Here is a 15,187-nt window from a genome sequence, read left to right on the forward strand (position 1 = left end):
CACTTAGCTCCTTGGGCTTCATTGTTTTACTTTGGTCTGAATGAGGTACCAGCTTCTTCCCATGATTTCTTGAAAGCATGCAAAGAGAACACAGGAACGAAAGAAGAACACTGCATGGAAAAAAGTGCATCTAGAAAAACACTTCTCATTTTTTTCTGTCCCAATAAACAGGTTAAATTGTAATGGCTTTGATTGCCCATGCCTGTGTCTTACCTGTTGGCTATAATACCTACCTATTCACTCTCCCTCTCAAGAAGGCATATCTGAATACAAGGGAAGGATGAGGTTACGTTAGTAACAGTGCTTAGTGGTCATCACTAGTCCTAAACGTTTGTTGTGGTGGTTAGGGGATGAATTAAATGGCTTAGCTTTTACAGGTATTGTCTTTCCATGTGGAACCTACCCTAAGTTTCGCCACTTTATTACTGAGATGCAGTCAACTTCAATCTCAAGATCCAGTGAGAACTGGTACAAAGATCTGTTACCATAAATCCTGCCCTGTAGAATTTTTGAAAAAAACAAAACACACACACACACACACACACACACACACACACACACAAAACCACCTTTCAAAATCTATTACACTGGCTCTTTTTATTCTTTTAACCCATGGTTAATGTCTTCAGGATGGTCAAATTGGTATAATTTCCTACTTTTTAAACTTTTGACTGAATTTAAGTTACAGAAGCAAGAATCTGTTAGCATTTTTAAAAGCTATTTTTCCACATGAAATGCTTGGAAGTCTGAGAATTTTTATGGATGCTTTACAAGCAATTTTAAGAGCAAAACACCATCAGAAGATAAGGCCTTGGATGTGGTTATAGTGCAATATCAACAGTCGTCTCATTTTAGATTGATATTACTTAATTCTTCCCTGTTTTTTCCAGCTATCTTAAGAATTGAATACATGGGCATAGTCTGAGGTAGTTTTAGGGAAAGGTGCCCTATGGCCAGAGCAGATGGGCCATTCTACTCAGACAGCCTTTAAGTAAAAGGGTTCTTAGACTGCTTGTAATAGTCCAAGACTCTTAATTTATAAATATCATTAGTCTTTTATTTACAGGCAGAATTCTGCTGGAATGCACTTAGGATTGCCCTTGTTATTTGCCCATAGGGAAATTGCTTCCTGATGTTCTAGACAGATCCATAGCTATATGGGAGCCAGAGATGCATTGTCTCATATTATCCATCATAGCTGGACAAAATCATATTTTGTCCAGAAAATTTTGCATTTGGAGAGAGAATTTTGTGTTAATGTTAGCAATGAGAGACATCTTACTTCAGTGTTATAGTGTTCAGGGAATGATGTGTCATTCGGATTTTGAGACTATTTTTAGTGAAAAATACTTTTGTGCTGCTCATTAGAAAAACATCACAGGGCTGGGATATAAAAGAATTTTTGCTTCTATAGAAACCCGGCACTTCCAGCTATGACTAGAACACTTACTCAAGTAAAAAGAAAACCTGTTATTTTATAGTAAGTTGTTTACATCTCCCAACCATCTTGTCTTTGGAGAACTGGGCCTTTTTCCAGTGGGTGCTGCTTATGCAGAACAGATTTTGTCCACAGTAGGGACAAGTTAATGCATTGCGTGCACGACATAAACAGTCTCCATCTTACAATCAGGACGTGTTCCAAAACTTCATTTGTAAGGCATTTGTTTAAAACTCAGAATGTGCTTGTCCATAGAAACAGTGGTATAAGTGATGGTTGGAGGGCCAAGCTACTCCATCAAAGCCTATTTAATGCATCATGTAACTAAACTCATACACAGTTACACTTCATACACTCTGGAAGGAGGGATCTCACATAATATAACAGGAGGAGGAGGAAGAGAAAATCTTTGTCTTCTTACTTCCAAGAATCTCTCTTCCTTCATTTTTAAATTTCGCTGATCCCCCTCCTTTTGGGAGGGGACAGAGGGATTCATGTCTCTCAGTATCCTGTGCTGATGAAACAACTCTCCCTCACACCTACCCTAAAAATTCTCCATACACCTGAACTCAAAATAGAAGGAATCGGATCATTTGACTTTACACATTTTTTTGCCATTCACCATAGCCCTATGGCCCACCAGTTTTTAAATACAGTGTTTCCTAGCTATATGATTCTCTAATTAGTGAATTTCTGGTCAGTGTTAGAGACTGAAGACTGATTTAGAAAGAAAAATGGGGCCAGGCACGGTGGCTCACACCTGTAACCCAACACTTTGGGAGGCCAAGGTGGGCGGATCACCTGAGATCAGGAGTTCGAGACCAGCCTGGCCAACATGCTGAAACCCCATCTCTACTAAAAATATAAAAATTAGCTGGGCATGGTAGCACGCACCTGTAATCCCAGCTACTTGGGAGGCTGAGGCAGGAGAATTGCTTGAACCCAGGAGGCAGAGGTTGCAGTGAGCCGAGATGGCGCCATTGCACTCCAGCCTGAGTGACAGAGTGAGACTTTCTCAAAAAAAAAAAAAAAAGGTATTTGGGGCGTGGGCCACCATCATATAAAGAAGTTGTTGGCCGGGAATGGTGGCTCACGCCTGTAATCCCTGCACTTTGTGAAGCTGAGGCAGGAGGATTGCTTGAGGACAGCAGTTTGAGACTAGCCTGGGCAACATAGCGAGAACCCCAGCTCTACCAAAATTTAGCGAAGTGTGGTGGCATACACCTGTGGTCCCAGCTACTAGGGAGTCTGAGGTGGGAGGATCACTTGACATCAGGAGATCTTGGCTACAGTGAGCCATGCTTGTGCTACTCCACTCCAGCCTGGGCTTCAGAAAAAAAAAGAAAAGAAATTGTTCCTTGAAGTCAGTGGTTCTGATGAACTGGGCTTGATATTGCCCCCCAGGGGACATTAGGCAATGTCTAGAGACATGTTTGATTGTCACATTTGGACCTCTAGTGGATAGAGGCCAGCGATGCTGCCTAACGTCCTGTACTGCATAGGACAACCACCCATAGCAATTATCCAGCTTATAAGGTCAGTGGTGCTAAGGTTGAGAAAGTGCTTTAAACATGTCCTAAAGTATGGGAGTTATCTACAGGTGTTATATTAGGTTAAATAGCTTGGGAAATCCAGGATTAAGAGTTTACTAGGTGTGGTGGGGTGTCTGGTAGTGGTCAGGTCCTCTCCTCTGACCCTCTCCCCAGGTCCCCCAATCCAGACATTTGAAATTAGCATACCCTCTAATTCAGATGGACAGAAATGTATTGAGAGCCTACTGTGCAGCAGCAGTGTTGTCAAATACTAGAGATACAGCAGGGAATCAACAGGGGTGTCTGTCCTCACCAAGCTTATATTCTCATAGGGGGAAAAACAATTAACTATATAAGTGTGTGTCTGTATAGAGAAAGAGGTAAAAGGGAGTGATAGAAACTGCTAAGTGCTATGAAGGATAAAGAAATAAAGCAGGGAGTGGGGGTAAAAAAGTTAGGGAGAAATTGGAATTTGAAACGAGAAAGTCAGGAAAGGCCTCATTGAGAATTTTACAACTCTCTCCATTCTTCTATATAAGAACTTTGAAAATCAGAAAACTCCAGGTAATTTCCATTCAGGGCTGGAGTACATTGAGAGGAGAGGAAAATGAGATGTCAAGAGTAGGGGCTGAAGTGTGTGGATCTTTGATGTATTCTGCTGGCTTGTGGGTTGCCTTCACTGGATTCCTCAGCCTGTGGTGGGTGTAGTCTGGCATGGCTCTTGTGGACACAGGATGTTTGGCAAACATATTGACAGCTGAAAGCAGAGCTGCTGAGCTGCGTTATCATGAGTCCACCGCAAGCGTCTAGCCTGGAGCTGCTTTTCACCCCAAGACAACAGCAGTTGGAGCCTGTGAATGTCATCCAGTAGGTGGGATGGGGAATGGGGGATGCTTGATTCTCTCCACTCTCAAGAATAACAGTTCCAGCCCAGGCACAGTAGCTCATGCCTGTAATCCCAGCACTTTGGGAGGTCAAGGCAGAAGGACTGCTTGAGCTCAGGAGTTTGAGATCAGCCTGCGCAATGTGATGAAATCTCATCTCTACAAAAAATACAAAAATTACCCAGGTGTGGTGTCATGCTACTTGGGAGGCTATAGTCCCAGCAACTTGGGAGGCTGAGGTGGGAGGATCACTTTAGCCCAGGAGGTTGAGGCTGCAGAGAGCCATGATCATGTCACTGCACTCCAGCCTGGGTGACAGAGTGAGACCCTGTCGCAAAAAACAAAAAAACAAACAAAAAAACACAGTTCCGTCTTTTTTGGAAAACAACCTATTTCCTTATAGCTGTCTTCTCATAGATAAGAAAGAGATTTTTTTTAAAGTGTGGCCTTTTTTAAAAAAATTATTATTTGAAAAAATCCATTTAGGACACAGCGCCTTACATCTCGCAGCCAAGAACAGCCACCATGAATGCATCAGGAAGCTCCTTCAGGTAAGGTGGTGACAACTTAGAATTGTAAATGTGTCGGTTTTACAATTTGAAAGTAATCATATTTGTGAAAGAACAAACACACCCTCCATACACACTCCTTTAAATACTGTCCCCAAACCTGTGTTTCCTAAGAAGCTTCAATTGAAATGATAGCCAAGGAGAAGATTGTCTCCATAGCAACTCCACTGGCAGAGAAGAGGATCTAATCAAAATTGGAGTGTCTTTTTTGGAATCTAGCCTTTTTCTCCCCTTTATTTGGTTCCTTCTTTTCTTTGCTGAAGGACTTACACCCTCTAAATAGTGTAAGTTTTTAAAACATCGGTTTCTAAGCTGTTGGAGATCCTTACCACACAGGATCTCCAGTATCCTAGTATTGTGAAATCATCAGTAGAATGCAGCTCTTCTTTGAGAAGCAAAATTTCAGCCATTATTTCCTCATATGTAACTTGATGAGCTTCAGTTCTTGGGTTTTGTTTAAGTCCTTGGTTTTATTCTTCTTTATAATTTTCAGCCAACTCCCTGGTTCAATAATCTTGCCAGGAAGTTTGTAACGATCCCTTAAAGTGACAACTTCCATAAATCTTTAAAGATGAATATTTAATGAACTCCCAATAGCCATCCATATGGTAACATCCAGTTGTTGCCAGTCAAAATGCAAACTGGCTGTTTTCAGGAACAGCATAGAGCAATCAAATACGTGTTTGCTTGTACTGTGTGTTCTGTTGAACTGTTGTCTTGGCCTTCACAAGCACTATTTGGGACCCAGCATCTTGCTTTAATTTGGCTTTGAAATTCTAATGCAGAAATGTGGTCACATTCTTCAACTTGTCCTGCGCTGTTGATCACACAGCTTCTTGTCTTGCGTTACATGATGCAAGCTATTGCCAGTTCCAAGAATGCTTAACCTTCACAGGTCTTTGAAGCTAAATTCAAGAAAAATAGATTAATGTCTGTGATATTGTATTATGAGGCTTCCCTTTGAAGACAACTAAAATAGAACTTTTCTTACCTGCCTCTTTCTGGGACCAGACACTCTAGATAAGTGAAAATCATTGCTCAAGTGCTCTGCCTCCATATCCTTGGCCCTACCTCAATTTTTAAGTAATTGATTTATGTTTGAAGTCTCCATTCCCATTCTGGCTTGGCTGTCCAGACTTTGCATCTGACTCTGATTTTAAGGAAGAATTAACCTGACAAGCTGGATGTTCTCGTGGGCAAGAACCAGATATTCTAGTCTCTAATGTAATCTTATATCTGGTTATGCAAATGGATTGGTTTTTCTTTGGAATCTTTGAAGCCTTTAAACAGTTCCTTGTGCTGTTTTAAAATTAGGCCAAAGCATGGTAAGTCGTAACTTAATCTCCATTCTTCTTACCACGGAAGGGCAGACATTTCATTAGCGTGGTAGTGTGTTATTACCTCCTCTCACTGCCAAACCATCCAGATTGTTCTTCTTCCTGGATGGTGGTTAAAACCTCAGCCGTGTCCTCCTGTTGGGCTGTTTTCCCAGGTCCTATTCCTCTTTGCTCTCTAGCCAGTTCTTCACCTCTTGTCTCAGCAGCCCAGGCTCTCTGTGCTGTGATCCCCGTTTCCTCCTGCTGCCCCCCACTCCTATACCCTCTGCATTTACGGATCTCCCTGGGCTCTCCAGGCTTTTGCTCTTATTGCCCGTCTGCTGGAGCCATTCCCCCTCTCCAGTGGCTACCAAGGTAAAGTTCGTCCTTCTCATGGCAATGAGCACAAATGGAGCCTTTTGAGATTCTTCAAATTCAAATAAGCTCTCTCAGGCTGGGCGCAGTGGCTCATGCCTGTAATCCTAGCACTTTGGGAGGCTGAGGCGGGTGGATCACCTGAGGCCAAGAGTTCGTGACCAGCCTGGCCAACATGGTGAAACCCCATCTCTTCTAAAAAAAATACAAAAATTAGCCGGGCATGGTGGTGCATGCCTGTAATCCCAGCTACTTGAGAGGCTGAGGCAGGAGAATCACTTGAACCTGGGAGGCGGAGGTTGCAGCGAGCCAAGATTTCACCACTACACTTCAGCCTGGGTGACAGGGCGAGACTCCATCTCAAAAACAAACAAACAAAAAACAACAAAAAACAAATGAGCTCTCTCCCTTCCCGAACCCTCAGCTATTCCTCCCGCCCTTTCTCATACTGTGTTTCTTGGGCACTGTGCATCGTGTCAAGCAGTGACAAACAGCAGCCCCTATCCCAGTGGAGCTCCCAGTCTGGTAAACAATCCACAAATAAACATTACAGATTGCACAGCAGTAAAAAGGAAGCTAATGGGTTACTGTAAGAGAGGAATCAGAGGTGGAGGTTCATGGAAGGCCTCATGAAGGAGGTGATATTTAAGCTGAGACCTCCCAAGGATGCAAAGAGCCACAAGGAAAGCATTCTAAGCAAATGGAACAATGTGTGCAAAGGACCTGAGGTCAGAAAGGTGCTGGCCAGGGAGGGAAGAATGCCAATGTGTGGGCCTGGGGCAGAGCAAGTAAGGAGGAAAGCAGCACAGGATGTAGGGCCTTTTGTATGTCATGATGGGCTTGACTGCAGTTCATCCTAAGTACAGCATGGAACTGTGAGGGGCTTTTAAGTAGACAGTGAGAGTCACAGTTTTAAAAGAGAATTCTATTTCTTTAGAGAATTGATGAAAAGGGGAAAAATGCAGAACTGGGGAGACCTGCCAGGAGGCTACCTTAGCTGTTCAGGTGAGAAGACGCTATCCTAGAAAAGGATGTCGGGAACAAGAAAGGGAAGAGGGTAGATTGGAGGTGAGTTTTGGGGAAAAAAATTGACAGGACATGGTGGTCCACTACATATAGAATGAGGAAGAGGGGAGTGGGGAGGGGGAGGAGGATGAGGAGGAATCAAAGCTGAATCGCTGGTTTCTGGCTCAATGTCTAGACTGATGATGATGCTGTTGATGGAGAAGGTAGTCAGGGAGTAGCAGGTGGGGCATGGGGGAGGGGAAGCTAGAGATTTTGGCTGGGCCTTTGAGATGATAATAAGACATCAGAGCAGAGATGTGAAGTAGGCAGTGGGTTATCGAGCCTAGTGCTTGAAGATGACAACTTTTGTGTATGAGTAAGAATACAGGCCCTATCCCAGCCTGTCTGGGTTTGAATCTTGGATCTGCCATTTACTGTGACTTGAGCAAATTATCAACTTTTTTGTACCTCCGTTTCTTCATCTGAAAGTGGAAGTAATGATAGTATCTACCTCGTGTTGTTAGGGGACGTAAAGCAGTTCTTTGAACAGTGCCTGGCACGTGAGAGCTAATACTTACATAGCACTTAACTGTTGTTACTGTTAGGATCTCCACATTTGGGAGTGACTAGCATCCATTCTTCTAGATGATATTTCAGGTTGTGGGTGTGGAGGAGCTTACCAGGGAAAAGAGCTTAGAGGAAGAACACTGAGGAGCCCTGAGGTTTTCTGTTTGGCTAGAGGAGGAGCCGCAAGAGGAAAAGCAGAATAAGATGAGCCAAGCAGGGCTCTAGGAGCTGAGAGGTTGGAGAGAGGAGAACAGAAATGTTTATCGTCATTGGAAACATGAAGGTTGTTGGTGATCTTGACCAAGGCCATCTCCTTGGCTCAAGAGGGGACACCCAACTGCAGTGGTTTCAGGAGTGAATGGAGGTGAGGGTGCGTGGACTGCATGTGGGTAATCCTTAAGAGAAAGCTGGTTTCGTGAAGGGGGACAGAAAGGGCAGGAGATGGGGGAAAAGATAGGATCAAGATGAGAGAGCCTAGAGCATGTCTATTAGCTGGTGGGGTGCTGGAGTGATGAGGGAAGGAGAGGAACAGATAGGTGAAGCAGGAAAGGGGAGAGTTTGCCCATCCCAAAGACATGAGCCTCCTTCCCCATAGGAGACTGTAAGCCCCTGGAACACAGAAGTTGGGGCTTATTTATGTTAATAGTCTTCCTAATAAGTCACATCATACCTTGCAGGAAAAGTCTGAACTGAATAGAATTGCTGCAGGGTATTTTATTGTATGGATTTATTTATTTTTGTCTTATAGTCTAAATGCCCAGCCGAAAGCGTTGACAGCTCTGGGAAAACAGCTTTACATTATGCAGGTAACTTTCATTCTCCTATTTGTCTTCTTCTGCCATTAGAAACACCAACTTTTCTTTTTCCTTATTCAGGCCATTAACCTTCCATACTATTCCTGGTGCTCTTTTCTGTCATCATTTCTAGACATTCCCATTTTACTCTGTTTGTAAAACATACACAGTTTTACTGAGGCATATGCTTAGAATTCATCAATTGCTTTGCCACCTAACCACTGAAAATTATTATGATTAATATATTTTAACTAATTTAAGGTTTCTTTTTAAACTAAGAGATATTCTAAGCATTTGTAGATTTCAGGTAATGTGTGATACAGACTTTTTGATTTGAGGATTATTATGAACATCAGTCAATTTTATTTACTAACATTTTGTATAGTACTATTACACAACTTCAAGTGACAAACGTTGACACTGAACTATGAGTGATTAGATTTACACATGTGTTTTATTGCTAGTTGTGGAAAAGCTAAGTCCTGTGAAAACCTGAGCCAAATATTTGCCTAAAGGCAACTGGCAGTCATTGGCTTTAGGCCTGCATAACTCTGAAATTAAGCAGTAATTTTAAACACCTAACTCTTAACCTTCCTAATACCATTTCTCTTCAATGCAACTAGAGTGAATATATGTAGAGTGGGTAGAACAGGAACATTTCCTTCCTGAAGTATCTGATACCCCTGGTTGTGAATAACTGTGTGATTGGCTGTGGTGTTTATATTTTCCTTCCCCCAGCGGCTCAGGGCTGCCTTCAAGCTGTGCAGATTCTCTGCGAACACAAGAGCCCCATAAACCTCAAAGATTTGGTAAGTACCAGGTGGTCACTAGAGGTAGAGGTAGACACTGGTTTCTAGAGCTCAGTGGGATACTTCTGGAGTCACTGAGACTTTAGACTAGCAGTCCCCAACCTTTTTGGCATCAGGGGCTGATTTTGGGGAAGATAATTTTTCCATGGATGGGGGTGGGGATGGTTTCAGGATGAAACTGCTGCAGCTCAGGTCATCAGGCATTGGAGTGCACAACCTAGATCCCTCGCGTGCTCAGTTCACAATAGGGTTTGTGCTCCTATGAGAATCCAGTACTGCCGCTGATCTTATAGGCAGTAATGCTCACTTGCCTGACACTTACTCCCCGCTGTGCAGCCGGATCCTAACAGGCCACAGACTGGTACTGATCTGCAGCCCCAGGGTTGGTTACTCCTGTTTTAGGCAACTAAGTATTGGGCGAATTCTATTGCTTTTCAACCTAGATTCTCTTCTGCAAAATGGATTTATGTATTATTCTTAACCCTTTTCCCATTTGCTCCAAGAATACTCACCAGTGGCGTTTGGGGATACAGCATTTACCTCAAGACAACTTTGCTACAAAATATCTCATTTTTATTATTATTATTTTCGCATCACTCTAGTATATTGACTTTGGAAACAAAAGACATCATTCTATTTATAGCATTCTGTTTTTGTAATGGTATTTCCATTTACAAAATGTAGTAATTCTCGACTGCTGAAAATGTCAAATCCTAGAAAACGTAGCATTCCTATGTGTGATGTTAATATCATTCTCAAAGAGTTCTTGGCTGAAGATTCATTTGATGAATCCGATTTTTCTGAGACAGATGATTCTGATGATTGAGATGATTCTGATGTTAGTTCTGTTTAGAAATAACTCCAAGAACAGTTTTTATATTTTATTTTCACATTGAAAATCAGTCAGATTTGCTTCAGCCTCAAAGAGTTTGTTTATATAAAATTAAATGAGCTCTGGCAGAGAGCTGCACCTTTTTTTTTTTTTTTTTTTTCTAAACTGGGAAGAAGGTTAATTAGCTTCTAAAACATTAGTAAAACATTTTGCAGCATATATTTCCTATATAGGTATATTTATTTCTATGGCTATACATGTTTTCTACTTCAATGTAATTACAAATAAAGCTTAATTTTTTGATTTTTAAAAATAAGTCTAAATAGAAATTTTACTACTTTCTGCACCCCATCTATCACCTTGGATACCTTCTACGTAGAATCTCCCAACTTTGAAGACCACTACTAGGCTATTTTAACTTCACCAGGCTACTTTGAGAATAAATTTATATACCTATCACATGGTTATGTCATGGGGTTATATTTCATGTTGCAGCATGAGAACTGACATGCATACACTTATATTTGATGGAGATACTGTGAAGTGACTAGATAGAATCTGTAAATAAATTCATATTCCTTGAAGTTCAGTACTTCCTAAGCAGAAAGTAGTATAACTTCACAGAGACAGTGCCCAGAAATCTATCTGAAATTCTTTATAACAATACTCAATCTTTAAGCAGCACTTGTATTTTTAAATAGTTGGATATATTGTAACATCTTTTCCCTTTGCCTATTGAATGCTTCTACCTTAAAACTCACTGTCGATGGATTTATAGGGTATATTCCAGAAAAAAAACAAAGTAACAACTTCTCTTTATGGTTTGTGTCAGACCTAAGATTACAAAAAATACTTATGTATATTCTTCTAGTATTTTTCATCATTTGTTTTATATTGTAATGTTTAAATGCTTAATCCACCTGACATAGTTTGTATATGAGTTGGAGACCTAGATTTCCTTTTTCCCAAAGGGGTTGCAATTGTCATGACATAATTATTCTTTCTATCCATTTCTTTATCTAGTCATGTGTTAGTAACAGACATAGGCTCTTAATTTATGTTATATTTTGATACATAGCAAGATTACTGAAGGGTACACTTTCTGGTAAAAGTGGAATGGCAGGATATATAATGATTAGTGCACTGGGAATAAGCTGCCTACAGGGCAGTGGGATCTTCTGGTGTCGTGTGGAGACATGCCCTTCCTTTCTCCAGCACCATCCGTCAGTATACCCAGTACACTTGCCTTGATCCTTTACACACTTTGTGTTCTGCCCTCTCTCACAATCACCCAAACAGTGATAGCCAAGGGCACAAGCAGCTGCAAGAAGCTGGAGCTCCTATGTGAAAGCTAGCATTCAGTAAAATTCCATAACAAGAGTTGTGCCAACATACAATTGTGACTCTATAAGGGTACAGAATATCAGGATGAACCAGATATTAGATCAGCAGTCCAAGTCAGGAGAAAAATATGCAAAAAACAGGGACTGACTTTTGCAATTCTGGCATTTTGTGCCTGAGGTAAAATCTAAATCTGAATTTGTCTCCTAGGATGGGAATATACCGCTGCTTCTTGCTGTACAAAATGGTCACAGTGAGATCTGTCACTTTCTCCTGGATCATGGAGCAGATGTCAATTCCAGGAACAAAAGCGGAAGGTACTCCAGAATTAGGCAGAAATCATGCGACTTCAGTGATATCCACATTCTGAGACTATTTCAAAATATCACAGCTATATTTTGGATCATTTGTTATAAGAGATTTTTAACTTCTTACCTTTTTAAAGTTCTACTGTTTCTGATAATCAAGAATCTATGTTGACTTTAAAGCAGTTTTCCCCAGACATCTGTGGACATCATTGCTGGCTAAGTCTGTGAGGAGACTATTAAATGCTAATGTGAATAAACAATTTCCTGTGACTTTCTATGCAAAATAAAATAAACCTATTGGTTGTTTTGGAGAAATGGTCTTAGAAATATATATGTTATTTAAAATGCTTGAGGTAAAACAAGGATAAGATTCATGCCAGTCATATTAAATCCCATCATATTGTGCCAAATAGTATAGAAGATTATGTTGTTTGACTAAATGTGGTTTAATGTTTTGATTTAATCTGAAGTTTAAAAAAAAAAAAACACCTAATTTCATCTTGATTGCATTCCACTTTGAATTCCCCAAAGATTAAATGTAATAAAGGTTTAACTGCACTTAATCTTCTTTTCTCTTTTTTTAAGACAACTGATTTCCCAAGAAAGACTTTTTACATTCTCTTAGTACTAATTTTGTGTCTCTTTTTTCCTTTAGAACTGCTCTCATGCTGGCCTGCGAGATTGGCAGCTCTAACGTCGTGGAAGCCTTAATTAAAAAGGGTGCAGACCTAAACCTTGTAGATTCTCTTGGACACAATGCCTTACATTATTCCAAACTCTCAGAAAATGCAGGAATTCAAAGCCTTCTATTATCAAAAATCTCTCAGGATGCTGGTATGTAAAAGAAAATAGCCAATGTTGTTTTAAGTTTATCCACTCCATTTTCCCCAAAGGATAAAGGAATGTGTGCAATATGATATATTTTATTTTTCTTTTAAACATATTCTTGAAGAAAAATGGAGTGTTAAAAAATATTGTATATGGTGTGTGTATCCCCCCACCCAAAGTGAATATGAATCATTATGCTTCTTATAGTTCTTTTTTTCACTTTTTCCTCTATAGATTTAAAGACCCCAACAAAACCAAAGCAGGTATTTATCTTTGGGGGAGGCTTTTATGTTTTATTTATGCTTGTGGGAATTTAAAAATGTTCAGATTTAACCACTCTGGTCCACTAGTAAAGTAATAAAAACTATATTGAAAATACTTAGGGACTGAAATATCTTTGAATAAATGAGTCATTGTTACAAGGTGTTAAAGGTTGCCGGGCCGGGCCGGTGGCTCACGCCTGTAATCCCAGCACTTTGGGAGGCCGAGACTGGTGGATCACCTGAGGTCAGGAGTTCGAGACCACCCTGACCAACATGGAGAAACCCCACCTCTACTAAAAATACAAAATTAGCCAGGCATGGTGGTGCATGCCTGTAATCCCAGCTGCTTGGGAGGCTGAGGCAGGAGAATCACTTGAACCCGGGAGGCGGAGGTTGCGGTGAGCTGAGATTGCACGATTGCACTCTATCCTGGGCAACAAGAGTGAAACTCCATCTCAAAAAAAAAAAAGGTGGTAAAGGTTTCCTTAATAATTTGCTTTATTTCAAAAGCATGTAACTTTAAACTTGCTACTTATATGTTCATCTTTTTCTCAAATGTACTAACTCATACTTCTATTGGTGTGAAAATGTTTGATGTGGCTTAAACTCTGACTGAATAACACTGTTTTAAATGCTTGTAATATCACATGAGCTACAGAGCTACAGCCAGAAAATGTTAGTTATTTAATGAAAATAAGAGAATTTAGCCTTTTCTTTTAATTAGGGTTTTTCTAGAATGTCATATAGTGTTACACAAAGTAGAAATTGAGTTTGCTCTGTTATTGTGTAGTTTTTTCTAAAAATATATTGTCACTATCTGTTTTTTTGACAAACAGTATATATTTGGTTGTTTATTTAGTTACACATCTGCGTTCTTGAAGAAATCATAAACAGCAAATACTCAATACTGAATTTATGTGCTAACTGTATTACTTATCAGTAACCTTCGAAAATGAAGTTATCCCTTTCCCTCATATTTATAGTCTTTAAAAAAAGGAATGGAAGTAATGCAGATGTGTGGGAAATACCATTGCTTTTCATTAATACAGAAAGCTGACTATGATTATATTCTGGATTCTAAGTTGTAGTAGACCTCAACCTCTACTTTCCCAGTTCTCCACACCAACCTAATCTGGTTTTGTCTCATGTGTTTTTATTTTCTTGCTATTAAAGCATGGGCTGCTAGGAGAATACTTGCGCATGCATATTATTTATTTTTATGTTGGTAGCAGATTTCAGATTTTGATAAAGTAAGAAATGCATGAACTTTTGAGGTTTTTCTCATGTGTTTGATAAAGCTACTTGCCCAGACTTTACTAACCAAACTAACCCACCTCCATTCTTTGGACTGTGATAACTTTCAGCATGACCAAGTCTCTAAAATAAGCTCAGAAAGAAGTGGAACTCCAAAAAAACGCAAAGCTCCACCACCTCCTATCAGTCCTACCCAGGTAAAAACAAAAGCAAACCAACAATCAATAAATGCACCACAAGAAAGCCATAAATTTGTCATTTTGTTTAGGCCAAAAAGGAATGTTTTAGAACTGACCTTTAAGTGCATATTTAAAATTTTCCTTAGCAGTTTTAAATTACAAATTGTGGCAAGAAGGATTTTGATGATTAGTATGGAAATAATGTTGATTCTGATCTATTTTTAAAAAAACAGTAGAATCGAATAGCCTCTTTTTGAAAAGTCTCAAGGAAATTTCTCAAAATCTTATCACAGAAACTTTCCCTTAAGATAAGTTCAATTGATTTTTAGTTCCTTAAGTTAAAAGATCTAGTAAGGAGTGGCAGAATGAGTAGCCAGTGAGGCAATTAGTTGAAAATGAATTTCAGTTGGTTTCTTAAAACATTGCTAAAATATATTTGCCTTTCTAATTGCTTTTAAGGTTGGCTAATATTAAAAGTAGTTTTCATTTCTGAGCTTTATAGTGACTATTGCATAGAGGAGGAAGCTCAGTAATCTACGTAATGGCAGGTAAAAACACATGGAGATTTGTTATTTAAAAATTCATAGGCCATGAAGAGAATAATCCATATTTAAATAGAGAGGAATAGCTCATCTCATAAGTATTTTTTAAATGTATGTTAGCATACTTATTAATATTCTTAACCTGCAATAGAAGTTTTATAGATTTTTTACAAAGTGATTCTAATATAGGAGCAAAGTTATATTCTGTAAACTTTCAGAAAGTATTTGAAGTAGCTGAATTGCATTGAAATATTCTACCTTGAATTAATTGATGCCAAGGATACTTACTGTTAGATTTCTTTATTTTATTTTATTTTATTATTATTATACTTTAAGTTTTAGGGTACATGT

At 39.7% G+C, this 15,187-nt stretch overlaps 1 protein-coding gene across 14 annotated transcripts in view; it reads left to right on the forward strand.

Annotated features, from left to right (window-relative positions):
• Positions 1 to 15,187, forward strand: part of RAI14 (retinoic acid induced 14) — a 176,587-nt gene that overhangs the window by 143,262 nt on the left and 18,138 nt on the right. For 8 of the 14 annotated variants that reach the window (XM_054487002.2, XM_063664710.1, XM_063664709.1 and 5 more), the window contains 7 exons: positions 4,341 to 4,405; positions 8,435 to 8,492; positions 9,219 to 9,289; positions 11,673 to 11,779; positions 12,426 to 12,604; positions 12,833 to 12,861; positions 14,226 to 14,312. In XM_054487002.2, the coding sequence (XP_054342977.1) occupies positions 4,341 to 4,405; positions 8,435 to 8,492; positions 9,219 to 9,289; positions 11,673 to 11,779; positions 12,426 to 12,604; positions 12,833 to 12,861; positions 14,226 to 14,312 (596 nt within the window). The remainder of the gene's footprint in view (positions 1 to 4,340; positions 4,406 to 8,434; positions 8,493 to 9,218; positions 9,290 to 11,672; positions 11,780 to 12,425; positions 12,605 to 12,832; positions 12,862 to 14,225; positions 14,313 to 15,187) is intronic. The other 6 variants (XM_054487014.2, XM_063664712.1, XM_063664711.1 and 3 more) reach the window with 1 other exon arrangement.

Source organism: Pongo pygmaeus, chromosome 4 (genome assembly GCF_028885625.2).
Source record: "Pongo pygmaeus isolate AG05252 chromosome 4, NHGRI_mPonPyg2-v2.0_pri, whole genome shotgun sequence".
NCBI classification, from domain to species: Eukaryota; Metazoa; Chordata; class Mammalia; order Primates; family Hominidae; genus Pongo; species Pongo pygmaeus.